This window comes from Dromiciops gliroides, chromosome 3, assembly GCF_019393635.1.
Source record: "Dromiciops gliroides isolate mDroGli1 chromosome 3, mDroGli1.pri, whole genome shotgun sequence".
NCBI classification, from domain to species: Eukaryota; Metazoa; Chordata; class Mammalia; order Microbiotheria; family Microbiotheriidae; genus Dromiciops; species Dromiciops gliroides.
Genome location: NC_057863.1, coordinates 226,586,217 through 226,609,938, shown reverse-complemented (window position 1 = coordinate 226,609,938; position 23,722 = coordinate 226,586,217). Strand labels below are relative to the sequence as shown.

Sequence of the window (23,722 nt, the reverse complement as noted above, 5' to 3'; positions counted from 1 at the left end):
TTTTCCTACCCATATATCAAGAGCATAGTCCTATGTATTGCTCTATCAGGAGTGGTCAGTGCCTTGCACAGTTGCCCCTTAATAAATATTGATTGAAATGTTTAATAAATAATAACAATAGCTAACATTAATATAGCACTTAGAATGTGCCAGGCACTGTGCTAAGTGCTTTACAATTGTTATCTCATGCGATCCTCACAACAGCCCTGAGAGGTAAGTGCTATTATTAATCTGCATTTTACAAATGAGGAAATCAAGGCAAACAGGTTAAGTGATTAATTGAATCTAACAAAAAAAAATCAGGGAAAACATTGGATGGTTGGGACCTTGTGGTTGTTATAGGTGAAATTTATTTATCTATCTGTTCATCTATTTATTTATTTTGGTTTTTTGTTTGGGGTTTTTTTTGTGGGGCAGTGAGGGTTAAGTGACTTGCCCAGGGTCACACAGCTAGTAAGTGTCAAGTGTCTGAGGTCGGATTTGAACTCAGGTCCTACAGGTGAAATTTAACAAAAGAGTCAACTGAAGTAGATCTTTTTTTTGTTGTTAAAAAGATTTGACATACATTCCTTGTTATTAATTAGGCAGAGACAACAAATTTTATTGTTTGCCTAAGTAAAACATTATTCCATAGGTAAAATTTCTAAAATAAAAAGAACTTATGAAATGTGGCAAAAAAAAGCCCAATTAAAATAAATTATGCATTGTCTCAAAAAAATTTGACATAGTTTTTAAGTGGGATAATTGGCACCAATCAGTCAATGAACAGCCATTCTGTGAGTGACTCACTATTTGGCTGGCACTGGACCTGTGATTTTATTCCCAAGATTAGTCAACATCCTCTGCCAATGCAATCCTGCATCTTTTCTGCAGTACAGTCTTAAAGAATCGACTAAGGAACTGAGAGGGTAAGAGACTTGAGCGTAAGTCTTTCTGATTTTAAGACTAGCTTTCTAGCCCCTATGCTATATGATGCTTTTGAGGATATAAGACAAAACAAGTCTTCATCCTTGAGGGGCTTATATTCTGTTTTGGGGGGAAAAGTGACATGGAAGTATAGCAAATATGTACAAAGTAAATAAAAGTAACTAGGGAGAGAGAGGTGGGACACTAGTACCTGGGTGCATTAAGAAAGATTTCTGGCATAAGGTTTCACTTGTGCTAAGGTTTTTTTTTTTGTTTGTTTGTTTTTAGTGAGGCAATTGGGGTTAAGTGACTTGCCCAGGGTCACACAGCTAGTAAGTGTTATGTGTCTGAGGCCGGATTTGAACTCAGGTACTCCTGACTCCAGAGCCTGTGCTCTATCCACTGCGCCACCTAGCTGGCCCGTGCTGAGTTTTGAAGTGAGCTAGGGATAATAAGAGACAGATAAGGAGGGAATGCATTCTGGGCATGGCCTGTGAATGATTGGGAAGGTGGAGGGAGGTGAGAGATGCAATGTTGTATGTGAGGAACCCCAAGAAAACAATGTAGAATGGGAGATGGAATATGATCTGTAATGAATTAGGGGACAAGAGGAGAGGGAAAGGCAAAAAGAGAGAGAGAGACAGAGAGAGGAAGAAGGAGAAGGAGGGGGAAGGAAGGAAGAAAGAGAGGGGCAAGTTGTTGTTTTTTTATTCTAGAAAGGCAAGTAAGGTGGAAAGGCAAGGCACAACAGAGAAAGAGGCAATGCGTAGCATGTCATAAGGTTAATAGAATGGGGAAAGAACTGGGTTAATAATCAATGTAAGCCCTAGTCCTGTTTTAATATTGAATAATTCTTGGTTCTAGGCCAGTGCTCCACTCTAAAATCACCCCCTTGCATATCAATAGGGATGTATGTATAAGCTGGACCTACTGACTGCACTTCTATCCCCCTAGTTTTCTTTAGTTCGATTTCATAAATATTTCTCGATAGTCAAAAAGGGTATATTACTTCTTTCTTTACCAGCTTTTTAAATATAAAAGCATTATTAGCATAAGAATTTATCCTGAACCCATAACCTATCCGCTTTCTACCTTTTCAATATTCTAACATCTTTCCTCTGTGTACTCTACTATAGGGCGACTTGGGCATCTTTGCGGTTCCTAGTAGAAGACATTCCATCTCCTGATTTTGCATTTTCATGTCAGGCATTTCTCCATGCCTGGAATTCTCTCCCTATTCTGCCTCCTGACTTCCTTCAAATCTCAGCCAAAATCTCACTTTCTGCAAGAAGCCTTTCCTGGTCCCCCATACTTCAAGTCCCTTCCTTCTGAGATTAGCTCCAATTTATTCTTTATATAGCTTGTTTGTAAGTAGTTGTTTGCATGTTGTCTTTCCTTTTAGATTATGCACTCCTTGAGGGCAGAGACTTTTTGCCTTTCTTTTTTTGTACAACAACAACAAGAAAACCATACTGCTAAACCATCTTTTTCATTTGTAGTATTTTAAAATACTGTAAGATCAAGAGGGAGGAACTGCCAGGACCTGTTTATTTAACATTCAAAACATGCCCTAACTATTGAAACGTGTTCCACTTGGAGAGCTACCTAACAATTTTAGTACATATGCATTTGTACTTACCACATTGTTGTTGTTTTTTTAAACAACTATAGCTTTAGTTTTAAAACTTATCTGGCCAGCTCTCCAGACCTGCTTCTGGAGAAGGAGGAAGGGAGGAGTAGAATACATAGATTTTTAATTTTTTGCCAGTTTTACACCTTTGCCTATCACAAGGTGGCTGAAGTTCTCATTAAGTCATCAAACATTTCCTAAATGCATACTATGTGCAAAGCATTGTTCAAGGGAGACTTGAAGAAAATACACTACAACACAGGAAGGTGTATAAAAGAGAAAGTGTAAACAACAGTAGTAACAAATAGGAAATTAGGGAGTCATAAAAGTACAGATAGGTGCAGAAAGGATTGAGAGAAAGGGAAATACACTCGAGGATGATTTGATAAGGACAGTTTTCATGGAAGATATATCATTTTACATGAGCCTGAAGAGTGGGTAGTATTTATACAATTGGAAATATTGGAATGGGGAAGGAGTAAAGTGAGACATTCTAGACTTGGGCAGAAGTATTGAGGTGGGAGAGCATCAGGTGGGTTTAGTTTAGTTTGACACATTTTACTGTAATAAATGGAAAAGTGATGTTGGAAAATAAAATGAGGCATAAAAGAATAAATCATCTAGGTAACCATAGATTTAGGTTTGGATAAGACTTTGGCAGTCATCTAGCTTCTCCAACACTCTTATTTTACAAATGAGAAAATAGGTTCAGAGAGTTTGGTGACATACCTGTAGTAAGTGATATAGAACTTGGATTTGAATCCAAAGTCCTGACACCAAATCTAAAACTCTCCATTGTACCACTACTTATGTTCTATCTCAGCTGAATCCAAAAGAGTAGGACTTGCAATCATGATTTTGGATAAGGCAATAGCGAACCTAGATACATCCAGAGAGACAAACAGGCAAACTGCATTATGACTAAAGACACTGTAGATACTGAAACAATTCTTTTTTGTTTTATTTTGGTTATGTTTTTGATCTGGACCTGTGACTTCATTGGTGTAGGGAAGCACTGATGAGGAAACTCTTCTACCAATGCAGAGCAGCAACTCCTCTGCAACTTATTATAGCCTTAATAAGTTAATGAAACAATATGTCTGAACAGCATTACAACAGAGTTCTGAGAGGAATGGCCAAATGAAATAATAAACAGATTTCAATAGTAAGGCACTAATCATATGTGATTTTAGCTTTTCTCTTTCAAAATGACAAATTTAACAGAAACAAAAAATGAGAAAATCATGGGAATTGAATTGATAAATGTTGTCAGTATTGATGTCACATATTATAGTTTGCAAATGTTTTTACATCAATTGTTTTGTTCCTAACAATGATTCTATGAAGTAGTGACAGGAGGCAGGTCCTAAAATGACTGGCATATCTGGAATTTGAACTGGTCTTAGACACTTGCTTTGTGATCATGAGCAAGACACAACATGTCTGCCTTGGTTTCCTCACCTGTGAAATAGGGATAATAAAAGTATTTGCCTCCCAGAATTGTTATAAGGATTAAATGAGGTAATCTTTGTAAAGTACTTTGCAAATCTTAAAGCATTATATAAATGTGATCACCATCCTCATCTTCATCATCAAATTTCTGATTCCAAATACCTTTCATTAACACATTACATTGCTGTTTGTGATGGTTCCCTCCCATAACATTTAAAATTTAAGATTCTTCTAATGTACTGAGTAGTTTAAAGCTACATTTCCTTGCCCTTTGACAAGATGTTAATAATTACATTTGGAGGACTTCCATACAAGTGAATTGGCTAGACATTCTCATCATCATAATTCTAGTATAAATCGATACTATCTATACTATGCTGATATTATACTATATATTTAATATATACTATAACAAACTGTATTAAGTTAAAGAACATTTCCATACAGAAACATGTGCTTGTGTATATAAATATATATTTATATGCACACATGAATGTCTACTCTGCTGTGCCATGGCAGAATGGAAAGGATACTAGATTTCAATTTTAAAGACCTGGTTTTGAATCCCCAAGCTCTTTTACTTAACTCCCTGTGTAAACTTGGACAAGTAATTTAACCTCTCTGGGCCTCAGTTTCCTCGTCTGTAAAATGAAGAGATTGGACTACATGACTTCTAGGGACACTTCCATATTTAAATGTATAATCTGATAATATCCTAGAGCATACAATTTAAGATATCCTACAGCATATGATTTAAGAATAAGAACCGGATGGGACTTGAGAGTAGCTAGTCCAGCTCTCCATTTGTATGGGCAAGAAAACTGAGGCTCAGGGACATGAATTCATTTGCCCAAGGTCACACAACTACCTATTGCTAGAATCTAGTTTTGAACCCAGATAACCTGACTTTTGGACCAGTTCTCTGTCAGTTACACTACTCTCCTTCTCACAGTTGAGGCCAGGAGAAGTTTGCTGATCTATCCAAGGTAACGAGTGGTTTTGTTGTTGGTCAGTCATGTCTGATTGACTCCATTTGGAGTTTTCTTGGCAAAAATATTAGAGTGGGGGAAGCTAGGTGGTGCAATGGATAAAGCACTAGCCCTGGATTCAGGAGTACCTGAGTTCAAATCCGGCCTCAGACACCTGACACTAGCTGTGTGACCCTGGGCAAGTCACTTAATCCCCATTGTCCGAAAAAAAAAAAAAGAGTGATTTGCCATTTCCTTCTCCATCTCCTTTTACAGATGAGGAAATTAAGGCAAACAAGGTTAAGTGACTTGCCTAGGTTCACACAACTGGCAAGTGTCTGAGGCTAGATTTGAACTCAGCGAGGAGTCTTCCTGATTTCAGGCTCAGGACTCTATCCACTGTGCCACCCAGCTGCAAAGCATCACATATGTTGACTACATTTTTATAAATGTAATTAAAAAGATATTTCTTTTTTCTCTAAAAAGAGGACTTGATAGAACATATCTTGAATGAAAACTACCTATGTTTTTATTAATAATACAGCCAAAAATAAAATAGATTCATATTTTTCAAACTTTCTTGGACTATGAAAATTACTGTCTAATCTGTTCATTAGGCATTTGTCACATCCTGTCTCATGTTGTTAATTATCTTTTTATATGTGCATGGTTTTCTTTTCCCAGTTAGATTATACAATTCTTTGAGGATGGGAAATTGACATATACTTATTCATATTCTCATAGCCTAACACAGTGTAATGCTTAGAGAAGAAGCTCCATAAATATTTATTGATTGGTTCTGGATGCTTTTTAAAAAAATTATTTAGTGTGAGTTGAACTTGGTTGCCAAAATTAATTTTCATGATATATAAGAAGATTAGTATTATGAGAAAGCTCATTCATTTTTCATGGCCAGAAGCGACCATCTCTCCACTTTCTCCCAGTCCGGTTTACCCAGACACTTATTTGAAACTTTAAAAATACTCTTGCAAGAGATGTGAATTCTGTTCTGATTTCCTTTGTAGAAACAGGAAACAAAGAGACCTCTCCCAGATTGTAGTAATGTTGAAAAAGAGGTGTGGTAAGCTTTTAAGAGCATGCCTAATTCCAGATCATTCTCCTTCATTTGAAGGGGCAAGATCCTAAGGATTGGGAAATAATTGTTTGGTGCTGTTACTGAACAACCACTGCTTCTTAGAGTTCATTTCCATCCGGTTCATACACCCTTTCCCCATGCTCATTTAAGTAATCTTTTAATCTCTAGAATAGGAATTCTAACTTTTCTTGTGTCATGAATCCCAATCAGTGGACCCCTTGGGGATTCACAGACCCTCGGTTATGAGCCACTTCTTTAAGACAATCTTCTACCTTCCTCAAAGAATTGAACACATGGCAGTTTTTTTCTCTACTCCATCTCTTCCCATTATACTCCATTTTGTGACTTCAGTGTCTGAGCCAAATCTTATGACTTCATTGCTTCTATATCTTTTCGATTCTTATCACCTTCTACATAGACAGCCTACTGCACTTCAGATCAAAACAGACTTTCATGTGCACCTACCTTCAAGTTCTTACAACATTGAAATTCCCTTTGTTCATCAAAATCTCCTGCTCTTACACCTTTCCCTCTTCCCATTTTTATTGAACCTGATATTTATTATCATTTTGACCTCTAAAACCTCTTTTACTGTTCTCCCAGTCTCTCATTCCTGTTCAAGCTTCACTAGCTTCTCAAAACTCCTTAGCCAGCTGCTTCAAGGTCAAGTCTGCCCATTACCACTCAAGAATCTGCTATCTACTAAACTTTCTATAGTCTTCTTCCTGCTCACCATCCGCCTCCTTCCCAAAGTGCTTTTTATTTTCCTACCTTTGGACTGCCAAGGGTTGCTGAAGAGAATTGTCTTATCTGTTGATTTTTATAACATTTTATAGCATTTTTTTTTTAGTGAGGCAATTGGGGTTAAGTGACTTGCCCAGGGTCACACAGCTAAGTATTAAGTGTCTGAGGCCGGATTTGAACTCAGGTCCTCCTGACTCCAGGGCCGGTGCTCTATCCACTGCGCCACCTTGCCGCCCCACATTTTTATAGCATTTTAACATTAGTTGGGCCCTCACTGCTGCTTAGCTATCCTACTATCCTATTCAACTTCAGCATTTTGGGGCGGGGGGGGGGGGCTTTACAAATCCTTTTTTAAACACTTTTTGGAAGTTTCCAGATCTTTCCTAGTGCCTTTCAGAACAGACATTTTTTTTCTTTTATCTTTCTGAGCTCAGGGCCAAATTATGGGTCCTTCTTCAACTTTCCTTTTTCCTTACTGCAGCACTTCACTTTGCTATGTTATCATCCATTTTCTCCTTCCTCTGCATCTCAGAGGAAGATTTAGTACAGAGGTAAAGAGGACTGGACCCAGGTTACCTGGGTTCAAATCCCGGCTGGCACTGCCTGTGTCATGCTGCACAAATCAATTAATCTCCTTGGGCTTAAGTTTTCTTGTCTGTAAGATGAAGAGATTGGACTAGATGGCTTCTGAGGTCCCTTCAGCCCTAGATCTGATTCTGTGATCCTTCTTGCTAAAGCTAATCCCTCCACACTCTGCCTTTATTCTTCAGCCCCCAGTACATTCTCTGTCCTCTGTGACCAATAGCCCTTAAAGCTATCATGCATCTTCATCTTCTGCCCGGTTTACTACCATGATCAGTCCTTCTCTTAGCTGTATCCCACCTTCTTACTCTATCCTACTACAGAGTAGCTTACTCTTTTTTCATTATTCACTTCTGAATCCCTGCCATCTGCCTTCAGTTCACATCATTCTACAGAAACAATTTTTTCAAAGGTCACTTGTGACTACACCTTGGAAATATTGCAGGTTCTGTTCCAGACCGCCACAATAAAGTGAATATCATGATATAGCAAGACACGTTAGTTTTTTTGGTTTCTCAGTACCTGTAAAAGTTATGTTTATACTATGTTGTAGTCTGTGAAGTGTGCAATTGTATTGTATTTAAAAATGCATATCCCTTAATCAAAAATATGTTATGGTGAAAAAATACTGACCATCACCTGCACCTTCAGGGAGTCATAATCTTTATGCTGGTGGAAGGTCTTACCTTGATGTTGATTGCTGTTGACTGATCAGGGTTGGTGGTTGCTGAAGTTTGGGGTAGCTGTGACAATTTCTTAAAATAAGACAACAAAGACTGCTCTATCAAATGACTCTTCCATTCATGAGAGATTTCTTGGTAGCATGGCAAGCTGTTTGATAGCATTTTACCCACAGGAGTATTCCTTTAAAAACTGGAGTTAATCCTTTCAAACCCTGTCACTGCTTTATCAACTAAGTTTATGTGATATTCTTCAATATTGTTGGGTCTCAGGAACCCCTCTGACCATCTGGTAAAGCCAATGGACCCTTTCTGAGTATAATGTTTTTAAATGCATACGGTAAAAATATATAGGATTACAAAGGAAACCTGTTCAATTAAGTAAAAGTAACTAGGCAGTGCAGTGGTAGAGTGATGAACTTGTAGTTAGGAAAAAGTGAGTTCCTTTGGCTCCTGATGTTTACTAGCTGTATGACCTTGGCCAAGTCAATTGACCTCTCTTAGCCTCAGTTTCTTTGTCTTTAAAATGGACATAATAATCACACCTACCTTCCATGGTTGTTATGAGGACAAAAAGAGATAATACTTGTAAAAAGCACTTTCCTGTACTATTATAGTAATGCTACATATCATGATGATTGAAATAGTTATTTAAATATATTTTTATAAAAATTAAGTTCATAATTCCCAAGTTAAACACCCCTGTATTAAGCTGTTGCCAGACTAATTTTCATTATGCATACATCTGGTAGTGGCCCTGAAAAATTCACTGAAAAACTCAAAGCAGCATAAAATGTCTCATTTTTTACCAAGTAAAATTCCAACCTCTTTTTAGTCATTCAAAGCCTTCTATCATCTGGTACTAGCTTTAATAGGGTTTTTCATTTCATGTATTCTAGCCAAACTGTATTTTCTCTTCCCAGAAAGCCCCCTCACTCTGCTTTTCTGCCAGTATTTTTTATTTCAATAAACATTTTCATTTAAAGTTTTGAGTTCCAAATTCTGTATTCCCTACCTTTTTCCCCTCCCTTAGAGGGAGGTAAGCAATCAGATATATTATACATGTGCAGTTATGTAGAACATTACTGTATTAGTCCTTTTGTTTAAGAAGACTCGAATAAAAGAAAAAAATGAAAGAAAGTAAAAATAGCATGCTTCAGTCTATGTTCAATAATATCAGTTCTTTCTTTGGAGGTGGATAGTATGTTTCAGATCATTGTGTTTCTGAGAATAGTTAAGTCATTCACAGTTCTTCATCAAACAATATTGCTGTCACTGTGTACAATAATCTCCTGGTTCTGCTTACTTCACTATACATCAGTTCATACAAGTCTTTCCAGGCCTTTCTGAAATCGCCCTTCTTGTTAATTCTTATAGCACAATAATATTTCATCACCATCATATACCACAGTTTAGCCATTCCTCAACTAATTGGCATCCCTTTGATTTCCAATTCTAAGCCACCACAAAAAGAGCTGCTATAAATATTTTTGTACAAATACTGCCTGTATTTTAATTTCTGCTGTTTCCTTTACCTAGAATGAGCTCCTTCTGTCCACTTGATTCCTACCCATCCTTCAAATCTGATGGTGTGCCACTTTCTTTTTGAAGCTTTTCCTGATTTCCCAACCCTCCCTTCATCCTCAGTCTGTGAAGACCTTCTTTACCTCTCCAACCCATGTCACATTGTTTTCAGTTTCTTTCAGTGTGCTTCACATTTATCTAGAATCTGATAATCTGTGTTATTTGTTATGCCCCCTGTGCTGGTTTATAAGATCATTGAGGGCAAGGACCAAGAAATATTTGTTGGATTGAATTATATTGCAATCTAGAAATGCTCTCACTGTCGTGTTTGTCCGCTGCTGTATTTCTTGGTTCTAAGTGTTCCTGTATAGAGCAGTGATCCCATCTGTCTCCTTTTAATATGTGCTTCTAACCTACTGTGTGACAACTATTAAAATTTTATCTAAAAGAGAATCCCCTTGTAGTAAAATACTGGCCTTTAGGACATCTATTTTGGTATTTCATAGGCCTTTTGGACTGACTTCTAGATTCTTGGCTGTGATCCTTTTTTTTTTTTTTCCGTTCTGGAAGTCTGGACCTTTGAGTAACTGGGACATTTATTTATAATCATGTGTAAGGGATTTAAAAAAAGTTTTAAAAGGAGCTCATTAAATATAGGCTTTTCCTTCACTGTCCATCTCTTAACCTTTTTGACCTTGTTTCTACCATCGTAAAAAGGGTAGGCAACAATAATACCTTGAGTGCTTACTTCACCAAAATTACTGCTGTAAGGAGATGATATAGGTTGTCAAACCTTACAGATACTTATGTCAGCTACTAATACTATGTGGAGAATTGTTTATTACCTAGATAACGCTGGTCATTAAGTCTTCAAACTGTTCCCAGTTTCAAGATAATTGAGAAAAACCACAGACTTTTTCCTTTAATCATTAAACTAGTTACTATAATGATTTGACTCTAGTAACAAGTGTAATAAAACTGGAATATATAATTTTAGGAGATAAAATACAAATATTCTGCTTTTTTTAAATCCCAAAGGTTAAAAGCACAAGAAAGATTGTGCCTTTGCCAAAAGTCATAGAGAAAAAAATTTTGTAATTCATGTGGCAACCAGTTCAAGAACTGTTAGTAATGTCTAGGCTATCCTGACTAATTGTAAACATGCTGTGTCTGTAATCTGTGTGCCAGCTGCCACAAATTGATTTATATTTTTGATATTTAAGTTAATTCCAGAAAATAAAATATAATGAGTTGTTTTCCCTTTTGTCTGTTAGCTTCTCATAAATTATGGATGGGCCATACTGATATAAAATGAGGAAATATGAATTACATTGATAAAGAGTTACTTTATATTCTTTCTGTCCTTTTTCAATAGTCAGCTAGAATCCCATTTTATCGATCTTCTGAGTGCTCTCAGAGTTGCTGTGATGTAGCCAGAAGTCTGTTCATTGCAGTGGAAAGAAGTGGTACGATTTTATCATGTAAACTTTTTTATTTGTTTATATTAAAACACGATTGGTGTGTATGATTTTTGCAAACAGTAACTAGAAAGAGTTTTTGTCTTCCCAGAGAAAAGAAATGCTACTATTCTTTTCTGTTGTAACTACATTTGGAAGGAATAGGAGAATATTTTAAGAAAATTTTGACATATTTTTCAAAATGTTGTGTTGGTGGGTTTTGCATCTTAAAAAATGCACTGTTATTTCCATGGTACAGTATGCTCACGCATTACAGTATTATGGAAAATAGTAAGGCTGAAGTCAGCTCAGGGTGATGATTAATTGGCCTGTGCTATTGTATGTTTTGCAAATTATTGAGTTAACAGACATTACTGAATGGACAAGTTGTTGCTCTTTGTACAGGGGATGCAAAGAGGGGCACTGGCCTCTGCCTTCAAGCAACTTATAATCTAGATGGTAACATTTACAAATTAAGTAATAATGCTAGACAGTCAATGAATGGGGCAGATAGACAGAAAGTGCTCCAGGAGCTTAAAAAAAAAAAAAGAATGAAAGGGTTGAACTGGATGATCTCTAAGGTGATTCCCAGTTCTAGGCTTACAGATCATTTAGTTCAATCCTTTCATTCTTTTTTTTTTTTAATTAAAAATCAATCCTGTTATCGGTTGGTACTTGATAGTACCTTGAACACTAGAGGGTAAGTTCATTGTCAGATTTCTTGTATTTATTAGTTCCATAGTAAGGGCAACTAGATAGTTCAGTGGATAAGAGGGCCCAGCCTGGAGTCAGAAAGTCTTTTTTCCCTGAGATCAAATCTAGCCTTAGACATTTACTAGCTGTGGGACCTTAGGCAAGTCACTTAGCCCTGTTTGCCTCACTTTCCTCATCTGTAAAAGGAGCTGGAGAAGGAAATGGCAAACCACTCCAGTATCTCTGCCAAGAGAACCCCACATGGGGTCACAAAGAGTCCCACATGGCTGAAACAACAGAACAACAGGCAGGACTTGAATCCTTGCTCTCACATTGCAGATCCTGTGATCTTTCCTCTCCATGACTTGAGCTTGGCTTTGAAAGAATGATAGAATTTAGTTTTTGGTGAGTAGTAGGGGGAAGGTAATTCAAGCCAAAGAAACAGTGTGCAATAAAACTTTTGGTGATGATGACTGCAGTGGCAACCCCTTACTAGCTAATGTGGACTGACTACTGGACTATTGTAGGAATTGTTGGGATTTTCACTTCCTAGACTATTGTCCATGGGCAATAGGGAGTTGTTGAAGGTTTTTGAGTAAGGAAGTTAACTATTCAAGGCAATCCTTTGTACTTCGGAAGCAGTTACAGAAAATTGGAAAAGGGGAGGAATTGGAGATGGGGAACCAATCAAGAAGCACATCTAAGCTAAGCTGATTTGGTTCCCAGTTCAATGCTCTTAATTACTTTTTTTGTGTGTGGGGGGGGCTATGGGGGTTAAGTGACTTGCCCAGGGTCACACAGCTAGTAAGTGTCAAATGTCTGAGGCCGGACTTGAACTCAGGTACTCCTGAATCCAGGGCCGGTGCTTTATCCACTGCGTCACCTAGCTGCCCCTTAATTACTTTTTAACATCAAAGCATCTTACATAGCTGCCCTTTTCGCCTTATAGTTACGTTTGTACTTCAATTATGTGGTCTTTAAAAGAAGATCAAAATGATGTTTCTCATTGCATATATGATTTTGCTAACTCTTTGTAATAATTTTGTACTTTCCAAGGGGTACCAACACAACTGGTTGGAAATCATTGGTCTACATCATTCTTCTATTAGTCTAGGACTTCTTAGTGCTTATGTTATATAGGAGTGGCCTTCTAAGAGACATGGATGTAAATAAATTAGCAAGTAATAGGAGAAGGAGCTGCAATTTGATAGAGAACTCCCTTCTATTCATGCAAGATGGCACCTTTTCTGAAATTTATAATTTTAAGAGAGTTGCCTCGAGCACTGAGAGGCTAAGTGACTTGTTTAGGATCACTGAGAAAGTATGTGTCAGAGTGAGGCTTGAACCTAGGTGTTCTGGCACTAAGATGGTTTTCTAAGCCTCAACACCAACTCATTCACAATAACAAAGCTGTCAGGCCAGGATCTGGAGAAGACAGAATTGGACATTTTACTGATAGTTGTTCATATGAGATTTTAACTTTTGTACAATTTTACACAAAACATAATGGCCTGGTAAACTCATTTACCTCCTGTTTATATTCTTTGCACATTTCTTTAGATTGTTAACAAGGGTATTGGATAGGTTGTTACGTTGCTAAAGTTACTGGTCCTGCTGGGAATAAACTGATACTCTATTATTAGCAGGTTTATGCCTATTGAAATAATTGAACACATAATTTAAGAGGAGTTAGAAGCAAATATTTGGGCTTTAAAAAGTGGGGGAATTATTCAGATCTGGTCAGTTTGGGAAGGTTTGGGGAGGAGTCAAACTTTGACTTCTTGCTTAAATAATGAACTGAAAACATGATAAAGCAAAACAATCTTACTGGCAAATTTATGGAAGAGCATCTCCTGTCACCAGATATCTATAGACCCAATTTCTTTTATTTGCTTTTGCTTTGGATATGAAGCAGTAACTAAGAGTCTCAGTGTAAGGAATAGTGAATGAGCTCATATCTTGGTTGGATTTCTGCTTCTTCAAGTAAATGCTAAACTTTTTCAAGTAAAACCTTAACAAGGAAGGGTTGTTATTAACATTAAATGACATTCAACATATATCAGTGTCTCTAGTAATAAATGTCTCTTTGATATATTTAATGTTGTAGTGGTTTCTACAGTAGAGAAGTAATGTCACCCACCTACACCTTCCTTTATGGTATTACAACTTCATTTTGGCACTTGTATAGTTTAGTATGCTAGACTTAGTATGTGCTCCATGTGAGAAATAATTAGGAAAGGCTTGTTCCAAATAGCCACCAGAAAAACAAACATAGTTATTCTGAATGCTATTATTGAGACTGTTGCCCACATCTTTCCATAGGATCAGAGTTTTAAAGCCAGATGTTAACAATGCACCGTTCTCTGAATTAAAATGCACATCTAGCAAATAGTGTCCGATAGCTAAGTAACAGCTAATTCAGTCTAAGTAAGACTTAAATTTAAAGTCTCTAATTTCAAAGGCTAGACAGGGCACAGTGCTTTAGACCTAGTGTATGCTCAGTGAATATTTGTTCTTTTGATTTTTGTTTAATGTTTGAACTCAAATCTAGCACTGAGTAATAATCGATTGGAATTTGGTAAGTGCTTATTATATTCAAGGTGCTAGGGTACAAAGATGGTCACTCCTTTCTGTTAGATTTTATTATGCAAAAATATTTATAGCGGCTCCTTTTGTGGTGGCTAAGAATTGGAAACCAAAAGAATGCCCATCAATTGGGGAATGGTCAAACTATAGTATACGATGGTGATGGAATATTATTGTTTTGTAAGAAATGATAAGCAGGATAACTTCAGAAAGGTCTGGAAAGACTTGTATGAACTATATATGTATATAGTGAAGTGAGCGGGACCAGGAAAGCATTGTGCACAAAGCAATATTGTTTGATGAAGAACTGTGAAGGACTTATTCTCAACAACATTAGACAATTCCAGAGAACTAATGATGAAGCATACTATCCACCTCCAAAGAACACAGAGTGAACCATGCTATTTTTCACTTTCTTTTATTCATGGTTTCATATACAAAATGACTAATATGGTAGTGTTTTACATAATTGCACATGTATAACCTACATCTGATTGCTTACCATCTATGGGAAGGGGGGAAGGAGCAATAAAATTTGGAACTCGAAACTTTAAATAAAAACGTTTATTATTATTTTTTAAGAACGTTTTATTTTGTCTTCCAAAGAATTTCTTTCATTTTAATTTTATACATTTTTGAAGTATGGGACAGAGGTAGGGAAGGAGCTGGGAAAGTATCAAGTGTCTGAGGCCATATTTGAACTCAGGTCCTCCTGACTCCAAGGCCGGTGCTTGATCCACTGTGCCACCTAGGTGCCCCCATGTTGGAGGACTTTCTGAAAGAACATCACCTCTTTGTAGCTTTTGCTACTGACTGTTCACCTTCTTCTGGATACTTTCTCCTTTGGCTTCTTTGACAGTGTTCACCCAATTCTCCTCCTACCTCTCTGACCTATCCTTTTCTATCTCCTTTTTTATCCATCTCCTGCCCCCCAAAGTGTGATTGTAGCTCTGGACTCCAGTTTGGGCTCTCTTCTCTTTTTGCCCATGCTTTCTTTAGAGCTCTCATTAACTCTGGAGAGTTCAAGTATCATCTCTGTGTAGATTACTCCCATGGTATATGCAGCTTTAATCTCTCTCTTGCATTTCCATCATGTATCAGCTCTTTACTAGCCATTTCCTGATGTCCAGTAGAGACAGCTTATGTCTGAAAGAGAATTATCCTTTTTTTCAACTTCTGAATTTAAGAAACCAAATAAAGCAAGCATTTTCTTTTATATAGAACAAGTGGCTCCTATCTAGAGCTTACTTTTCTTTTCAATCATATAATAATTTCAACATGTAGCTTTCAAAACTGTTCTAATGCTCTTGGATTCTTTTTGGCCTCTTTTCCAAACCAGAATTTTCTAACTCTTAAATATGCCACTTCTACAAACTTCCCAATTTTTTTAAAGGTGTCCTTATCCTTCTAGTCATCCAGGTTCTTAACTTTAGAGCTACCAATGACTTTTCCCTTCCATTACCCATATTAGTTGTCAGGCACTGTTGATCTTACCTCACCATTCTTTTTTTTTTTTTTTGGTGAGGCAATTGGGGTTAAGTGACTTGCCCAGTGTCACACAGCTAGTAAATGTTAAGTGTCTGAGGTCAGATTTGAACTCAGGTACTCCTGAATCCAGGGCCGGTGCTCTATCCACTGCGCCATCTAGCTGCCCCAGCAGCATGTAGTAGGTGCTTAATAAATACTTGTTCCTATTCTTCTCCCTTTAACCCCCATGGAATGTAGTTTCTTTAACAATAGAGATCTTTTTGTTTTCTTTTTTGAATTTGTGGTCTTGGGGCCTTTGCATATAATAGGCCCCTAATAAATGTATATAGAATTGAGTTAAATTGATAAATGTTTCATTTGATAAGAAGTTAGGCATGGAATGTAGTCTGTACATTGGAGAGAATGTTATATCAAGAAGAGATCACGAATCCATTGAAGTGACTCATGTTAATGGTAATATAAATAATGATGATGATACTTTCATTAATTCAATTATATAATACTTTAAGATTTACAAAATGCTTTCCTCACAACAACAATCCTTCTGAGGTTGGCATTATATGAACAATTATTTGCATTTTACAGAAATGAAGGGTCAGAGAAATTAAGCAGCTTATTCAGTATTACTCAACTAGTAAATATGATAAGTAGAAGGAAGTAGTACTATAGAAGTAAGAATGCTGGTACATGAACATGGATCTCCTTTTCTATCTTGCCTCTCTAAATCCTCTTATATATTTATTTTAAAATTAAATTAGTTTGGCTTTGAGGCTTTGTGTGTGTGATTTTCTAAGGCCCCTACCCTCTCTATTGAATAATTGTTGATACCACAAGACCCTGTTACCAAACCATGTTTGAAATTCAAGCCTCCCAGGGGCAGGTAGATGGCACAGTGGATAGAGTACTGCCCCTGGATTCAGGAGGACCTGAGTTCAAATCCAGCTTCAGACACTTGACACATACTAACTGTGTGACCCTGGGCAAGTCACTTAACCCTCATTGCCCTGCCAGAGAGAGAGAGAGAGAGAGAGAGAGAGAGAGAGAGAGAGAGAGAGAGAGAGAATGAATCATGCCTCCTACACTGACCACCCCTACACACTGTAGCTTACATTGATAGGAGTAGGAACTTTTTTGCAGTATGTGTCATATGGTAAAGGGTGCTAGTGAAATTTTGGTTTACATGGCACTGTTTAGCATACTTTTGTACACCTAGACTAATGGATGGATGGTTGGTTAAATTTGGGAGATTATAGGCATTATTTGTTTTACACAATAGATGAGTTACTAAATTTTTCCTGTAAATCACATGTTTTAATTGTAACTGGGAAGTTTCTAAAAAAGTCCCATCGCAGGTAGAAATAAAAGGGGGGGGGGGTCCTGCTTAGCATGAGGTTTACCTCAAAAAAGATGTATGTATTTATTAGAAAATTTTTGGCACTTTGAAGTATGAAGTGCATAGTAAATTGCAAAATTGCTATGTGACTGCTGCCTAATACAGTGCCACAGTGCCTGGCACATTATAGGTGGGGGTTTTTTTGGTTTTGTTTTTTTTGTTTTTTTGTGAGGCAATTGGGGCCAAGCGACTTGCCCAGGGTCACATAGCCAGTAAGTGTCAAATGTCTGAGGCTGCATTTGAACTCAGGTACTCCTGACTCCAGGGGTGGTGCTCCATCCACTGCACCACTTCGCTGCCCCCTATAGGTGTTGTTTTTTTTTTGTTTGTTTTTTGTTTTTTTAGTGAGGCAATTGAAGTTAAGTGACTTGCCCAGGGTCACACAGCTAGGAAGTGTTAAGTGTCTGAGGCCGGATTTGAACTCAGGTACTCCTGACTCCAGGGCTGGTGCTCTATCCACTGCGCAATCTAGCTGCTCCCCCATAGGTGTTTTTTAAAATGCTTAATTGAGAGATGGAGGTTTCTATTGCTTTTTTGTTTACAGGTTTCTGTATTGCTTTATGAAATCTCACTAAGCTTAATGTTCCTTTATTTATATAACCTCTCTGGGCCTCATTTTTTTCACATTTAAGACAAGGTGTCCTTCAAGGGCCCTTCCAGTTCTAAATCTATGATCTTTTGATATTTTGTGTCCATTTTGAAAGAGCTTTGAAGGAATGGAATTGATAGTACATTTCTGCTTTCATATTGTTACTCAGAGGTTGCATACCATTCTATAAACAATTAAATATGCAGCTTAGAAGAAAAAAGCCTGTCTTACTTGTTATGTAACTGTCAATTATGTCAATGAGTAATTATTATTATGTTATTTTTAAAAAAACATTCAATTTTTATTTTTCTCAATTATATGTAAACAAATTTTTAACATTCAGTTTTTAAAATTTTGATTTCCAAATTTTCTTCCTTCCTTCTTCTCCTCTCCCTTCCCTGAGGAGACAAGCAGTTTTATATAGATTAAATATGAGCAGTCATACAAAAATTTCCATATTACCCATGTTGCAAAAGAAAATGCAGACCAAAAAAATACCCCAAGAATAATAAAGGTTTAAAAAAATATGCTTCAAAAAAAGTATTTTAAAAAGTATGCTTCAGTCTGTATTCAGATTCCATAAGTTTTTCCCCAGAGGTGGATAGCATTTTTCATTATAAGTCAACAAGAAATTATTAAATACCTACTATATGCAAGAAACTCTGTACTGTCTCACTGTGACTTTTCTTTTTTTTCCTTTTTTTTTGCGAGACAATGAGGGTTAAGTAACTTACCCAGGGTCACACAGCTAGTAAGTGTCAAGTGTCTGAGACCAGATTTGAACTCAGGTCCTCCTGAATCCAGGGCCAGTGCTTTATCCACTGCGCCACCTAGCTGCCCCCCACAGTGTGACTTTTCAAGTAGAAAACTGAAGTAATAATTTGAAAATAATTGAAGTTTTAATATCCCAAATAGCTAGAATATTAGGATTTATTGGGTGGCAAAAGAAAATTTAACTTTGGTTAAGATCTTAAAATTCAAGCTGAATAGATTTTTAACTATATTTTCATTGTTATGTTTTACAGGATTACAAAGCCATTAACTTTTGCTGACTGTGTTGGGGATGAACTTCCTTTAGGGTGGGAAACTGTCTACGATCAACAAATTGGAATCTATTACATGGACCACATAAATCGTGAGTAGAATGATAGAACTTAAACATTTGTATTTTGCTTATTTTTACCAAGAAACAGAGCACTTAATAAGAGTGAAACTTAATGTGAAGTTTTTGCTAAGTTTTACATGTTGATTCTTAAGAAGTTACCAAGAGATTAAAAAAATCATCTATTGAGTAAATCAATGAATATTTCCCAATATAGCTATCATTGGAAAGAAAAAACAATCTGAAGTCTTTTCATATTATTGAATTCATGAAAGTGTAAAACCTTTATACTAATTGTATTGTGCTTGCTTTTGCTAAGGATGGAGCATAATATGTTTAATAAAAGACACCAACTTCCTTTTAATATCTTAATATACAGATTAAATTTGCTATCTAGTCTGGAAGCTGAAACATTCTTATAGTGAGATGATAGTTTATTGCAAATGGGACTTAAAAGTTCCTGGAATAATGCTTAATTGTTCACTTTAGCTTTGTTTTGCCTAATAGTAATTTCATTTGAGTTTATAATGCCAGAAGGCCATATGTTCTTTGTTCAGGGGACAGATATAGAAAGATAACCCAAACTCCTTGAGTTCTATTATTTTTCCTCTGGAAACCATATTAAATCAACATTACCTTTGAAAGAGTGTGACAATTGACTATCCTATATCTTCACTCACAATCTCGCTCATTCCCCAGGTCACAACTCCTTTCATTGGCCTTTGTTCCTTTCTATTTGTCATATCTTCCATTAGAATGGGAGTTCATTGAGGGCAGAGTCTGTTCCTTTAGTCTTGTATTCCCAGAACTGAGCATAGAGCCAGCAATAGTAGAAGGTCAATAAATGCTTGTTCATCCATTTAATAATTCAGCTGGTCCAAAAAGACTCCAACTGAAAAGTTTGTATTGATTATTTTGAGAATTTAGGTTCCTTTATTAAACCATTTAGTGGCTGTCTTTAACTTCTTATGAGAGCTGTAAACTGCTCCCTTGACTTTCAGCACTTAGCCAGCACTACGGCTATTTCTGTCCACCATTTCCACATAGGTTCCACATCCTATTCATCTATTTTTTAAAATATTCTGTAGTAATTTAAGTAAAGAGGCTCATTATGCTTAGTCTTACCATGGCTATGCATTCTGACTTTCATTTTTTTTTCATTCATTCAACATATATTTTCTTTGCCTCCTTTTTTTTTTTGGGGGGGGGGCAAGGCAATGGGGGTTAAGTGACTGGCCCAGGGTCACACAGCTAGTGAGTGTCAAGTGTCTGAGGCCAGATTAGAACTCAGGTCCTCCTAAATCCAGGGCTGGTGCTCTATCCGCTGTACCATCTAGCTGCCCCCCATTCTACATATATTTTCATGGAATTTCAGAGCTGGATGTATCTTGGAGGCATAGCTGGCATGTATGCCAGTCTATACCTGAACAGGTATTCCCCTGACAATATCCCTGTTAGGGATGGTTGTCAGTCCTCTTCCTGATGATTTCCAGTTATGAGAACTCCCTGTTCACTATAGCAGTCTATTGCATTTTAAACAATTTCAAATGTTGAGAAGTTGGGATTTTTTCTTCTTTTGTCAAGCTGAAATCTGGTATTTTGTGACTTTGAACCCATTCGTAGACCATAGAATCATATATTTAGAGGTCATCTAGTCAAACCCCCTCAGTTTACAGATAAGAGAATTGAGGATACTCTGAGATCACACAAGGTAATAAGTGATAGAACTGAGATTTGAACCCTGGTCCTCTAACTTCAAATTCTACCATCCCTTCCACCATACCACGCTGTCTCCAGTTTTGCCATAGCTGACAAAGAACAGTAAGTCTAATGCATCTTCCTTGTTGCAACCCTTGAAATACTTGACACTTACTCATTGTAAATCTTCTCTCAGATAATTCTCGTGCCCTGACTAGTCTGGTAAACTTCCTCCAAATATACTCTATCTTATTAATGTCTTTTGTAAAATATGAGGTACAAAATTGAATACAATATTCCAGAATTGATTTGACCATGACATTACAATGGAACCATCATCTTTCACATTCTAAACACATATGATGCTTGTTATATGACAGGCACTATGGGATGATAAGACATAGTCCCAGAATTTCAGGAGTTTTTAATCTAACAATGATACAAATAATGAAAGTGTGGCATACTATTCTAGCTGTCTTTCACTTTTCAGGTTCAGAAATTCAATTTTCTAAGTTCACCGATTTGAACAGGCTCTGGTAACTGATTGAATATAATCAAATTCACATAGTTCACCAATTAATTTACAATGGAAGCTATGTCTGACGTGAGTCAGCCAGACAATAAACATTACTATGTGTTTACACTCTGCTAAGTGCTGGGGATTTAAAAAAAAAAAAAGGCAAAAAACAGTGCCTGCCTTCAAAGAACACCCAATTCAATGAGGGGGACAACAAATAAGCAAATGTGTGCAAATAAGTTATAACCAGGATAAACAGGAAATAATTCAGAGAGGGAAGGCATTAGAATTAAGAAATTAACAATTAAGAAAAGCTTCCAGTAGAAGATGGGATTTTAGTTGGTATTTATATGAAGCCAGTAAAGGCAGGAGGTAGAAATGATGAAGGAAAGTATTCCAGGCATGGGTAACAGCCAGAGAAAATGCCTGGAGCTTAGAGATGGGGTGTCTTGTTTGTGGAATAGCAAAGATTGAAAAGTATATGGCAAGGAGTAAAGCCTAAGAAGACTGGAAAGATAGGAGAGGGCTAATTTACAAAGGACTTTGTCAAGTAGAACTTGACAATAGATTATAAATTACAGAGGGAACAATCTGATGAAAGAAATGGGATAGAATGGGATTACTTGAATAAGTGGAGGAGTTATCCTTGGTATGGAGAAAGACCACCTCATGTGAGATGGGAGTGAAGGAGGAGATTGTGGCAGAAGGCAAATGAGTGATATGAGATGAGGAAGAAGAAAAAAGAGGCAGTTCATGGTGAGTGGGGAGGAGGGAAGGAAGAGCGGAGAAGAGAGAGTTCAATTTTTTTCTGTAAAATATGAGACAAGAGTCTCAGCTGAGAGAGTGGGGGTAGAGGGATCTCTCAAAGTCTTGAAGAGAGAGGAAAAGGTTTAGGAAAGCTATTATGGATGGTGGAATACTGAGTTGCTGAGGGAGGAAGATAGGATCGCCTAGCAGCAGTGAGGACCCAGTTGAGATTGTATAACATAAATTTGTAATGGAACCAAAGTGTGTGATTTTTCTCTACCTTTAGCAGCACTTGTATAGGTGCAGCAATACATTTCCCACACCAAACATGCAGAGGTTTTAGGTTGAATGGAAAAGGAATTGTAATCTACTGACAATTATAATGATATCACCAGGGGAGGAAGAGAATAAGCATTTATATAGTGCCTGCCTCATGCCAGGCACTATGCTAAGCACTTGACAAATATTTTCTCATTTAATCCTCTTAACAAGTCTGTGAGGTAGGTGCTGATATTATCTTTATTTTATAATTGAGGAAACTGAGGTTATGTTACTTGCCTAGGGTCATCCAGCTTCTGAGGCTGGATTTGGGCTCTACCTACTGCTCCACCTAACTGCCAAAGATTACCTTACTCTGTGAATATAAAATCAAATTGATGAATATATCATATCAGGTCAAGCATTTTAGCCAGGTTAGGTACCAGGAACCACCATTTATGTTTAGATCAGAGAGACTTACAAAGGATAGTAGCAGAACTTGTACTAGGCAGTCTCTTTGTGGATGGTGGGAGTGATCCAAGGCTGAGGCTTGGTAGGGCTCAATTGGAGATGTGATAAAGTGGCTAGGGACAGAAGAGAAGAGGACAGTGTAGAGATGAACTAGTTGATTGAGGAGTTAAAATGGGGGAAAGAGGAGAGAGCAGTTAATGCAGAGCTGAAGGCCTGGGAGAGAATTAAGGACTGATGGGATTAGAGGTCATGGTGCGGACAAAGAATAGAGTTTGATAATGGAAGGCAGAGGGAGAGGCTGAAAGCCAATAGATTATGGTCAGATAAGAGGATTTCAGAATTCTTTAACATAGAGGTGGTATATTTGTGGGTCATGGCAAGATCAAGGCCACAAGGAACTGAGTGGTCAGGGTGAATGAGGGAGAATCGGTGTGAATGTTGAAGCCCCCTAGTATGAGGACAGGAATTGAAGAGGAGAGAAAAATTGTCAACCTTCCCTGAGAAAAGAAGGCAAGTAATCTGGAGGTTTGTAGACAAAAGCTAACAGGATTTTAATAGGGTGATAAAGATGAATTTCATGAACCTCAAAGAAGGAGAGTATTGGGTATTGGAGGTGGAGAGAGAAAGTGGAAGTGGTAATGGGGAAAGAGGAATATTCCAGCTCCTTTGCCTTGACCAGTGAATTGAAGGGAATAAATAAGGGTGCAGCCAGTACTAGAAAGGCTGGCAGGGAGGCTCCGTCATCAGGCAATAGCCAGATTTCAGTAATAGCTAGTAGATGGAAGGAATGGGAGGGGAAAAGATTAAGGATGAAGGGAAATTTGTTACTTATGGAACTGGCCCTCCAGCGGGCACAGTGGAATGGGTGGGTGATGTTTGGTTGGAACTTTGGGGAGGGAGGATGGGAAGGAGAGATCAGGTGGAACAGAATGAGAAATTGGGTTTGGATAATCATCTTTAGGGATTCAGAATCACTTGGATGGGAAGAATATAACTGGATGTTCATCACTGGGTGGAAGGCACCACTCCTTTTCTCAGAGGAGGGTGGAGATAATGCTGGAGACAAGTGCATCATGAAATGGATGGCATGTGGTCAAATGGGAATCCCCATTTCACTCTTTCCCTTCCTTCCTAAAACTTG

General features: G+C 37.4%; 1 protein-coding gene across 4 annotated transcripts in view; it reads left to right on the top strand.

Annotated features, from left to right (window-relative positions):
- WWC3 (WWC family member 3) overlaps nt 1-23,722 on the top strand; it is a 212,791-nt gene that overhangs the window by 67,232 nt on the left and 121,837 nt on the right. For all 4 annotated transcript variants that reach the window (XM_043996696.1, XM_043996697.1, XM_043996695.1 and 1 more), the window contains exon 2: nt 18,814-18,923. In XM_043996696.1, coding sequence (XP_043852631.1) covers nt 18,814-18,923 — 110 coding nt within the window. The remainder of the gene's footprint in view (nt 1-18,813; nt 18,924-23,722) is intronic.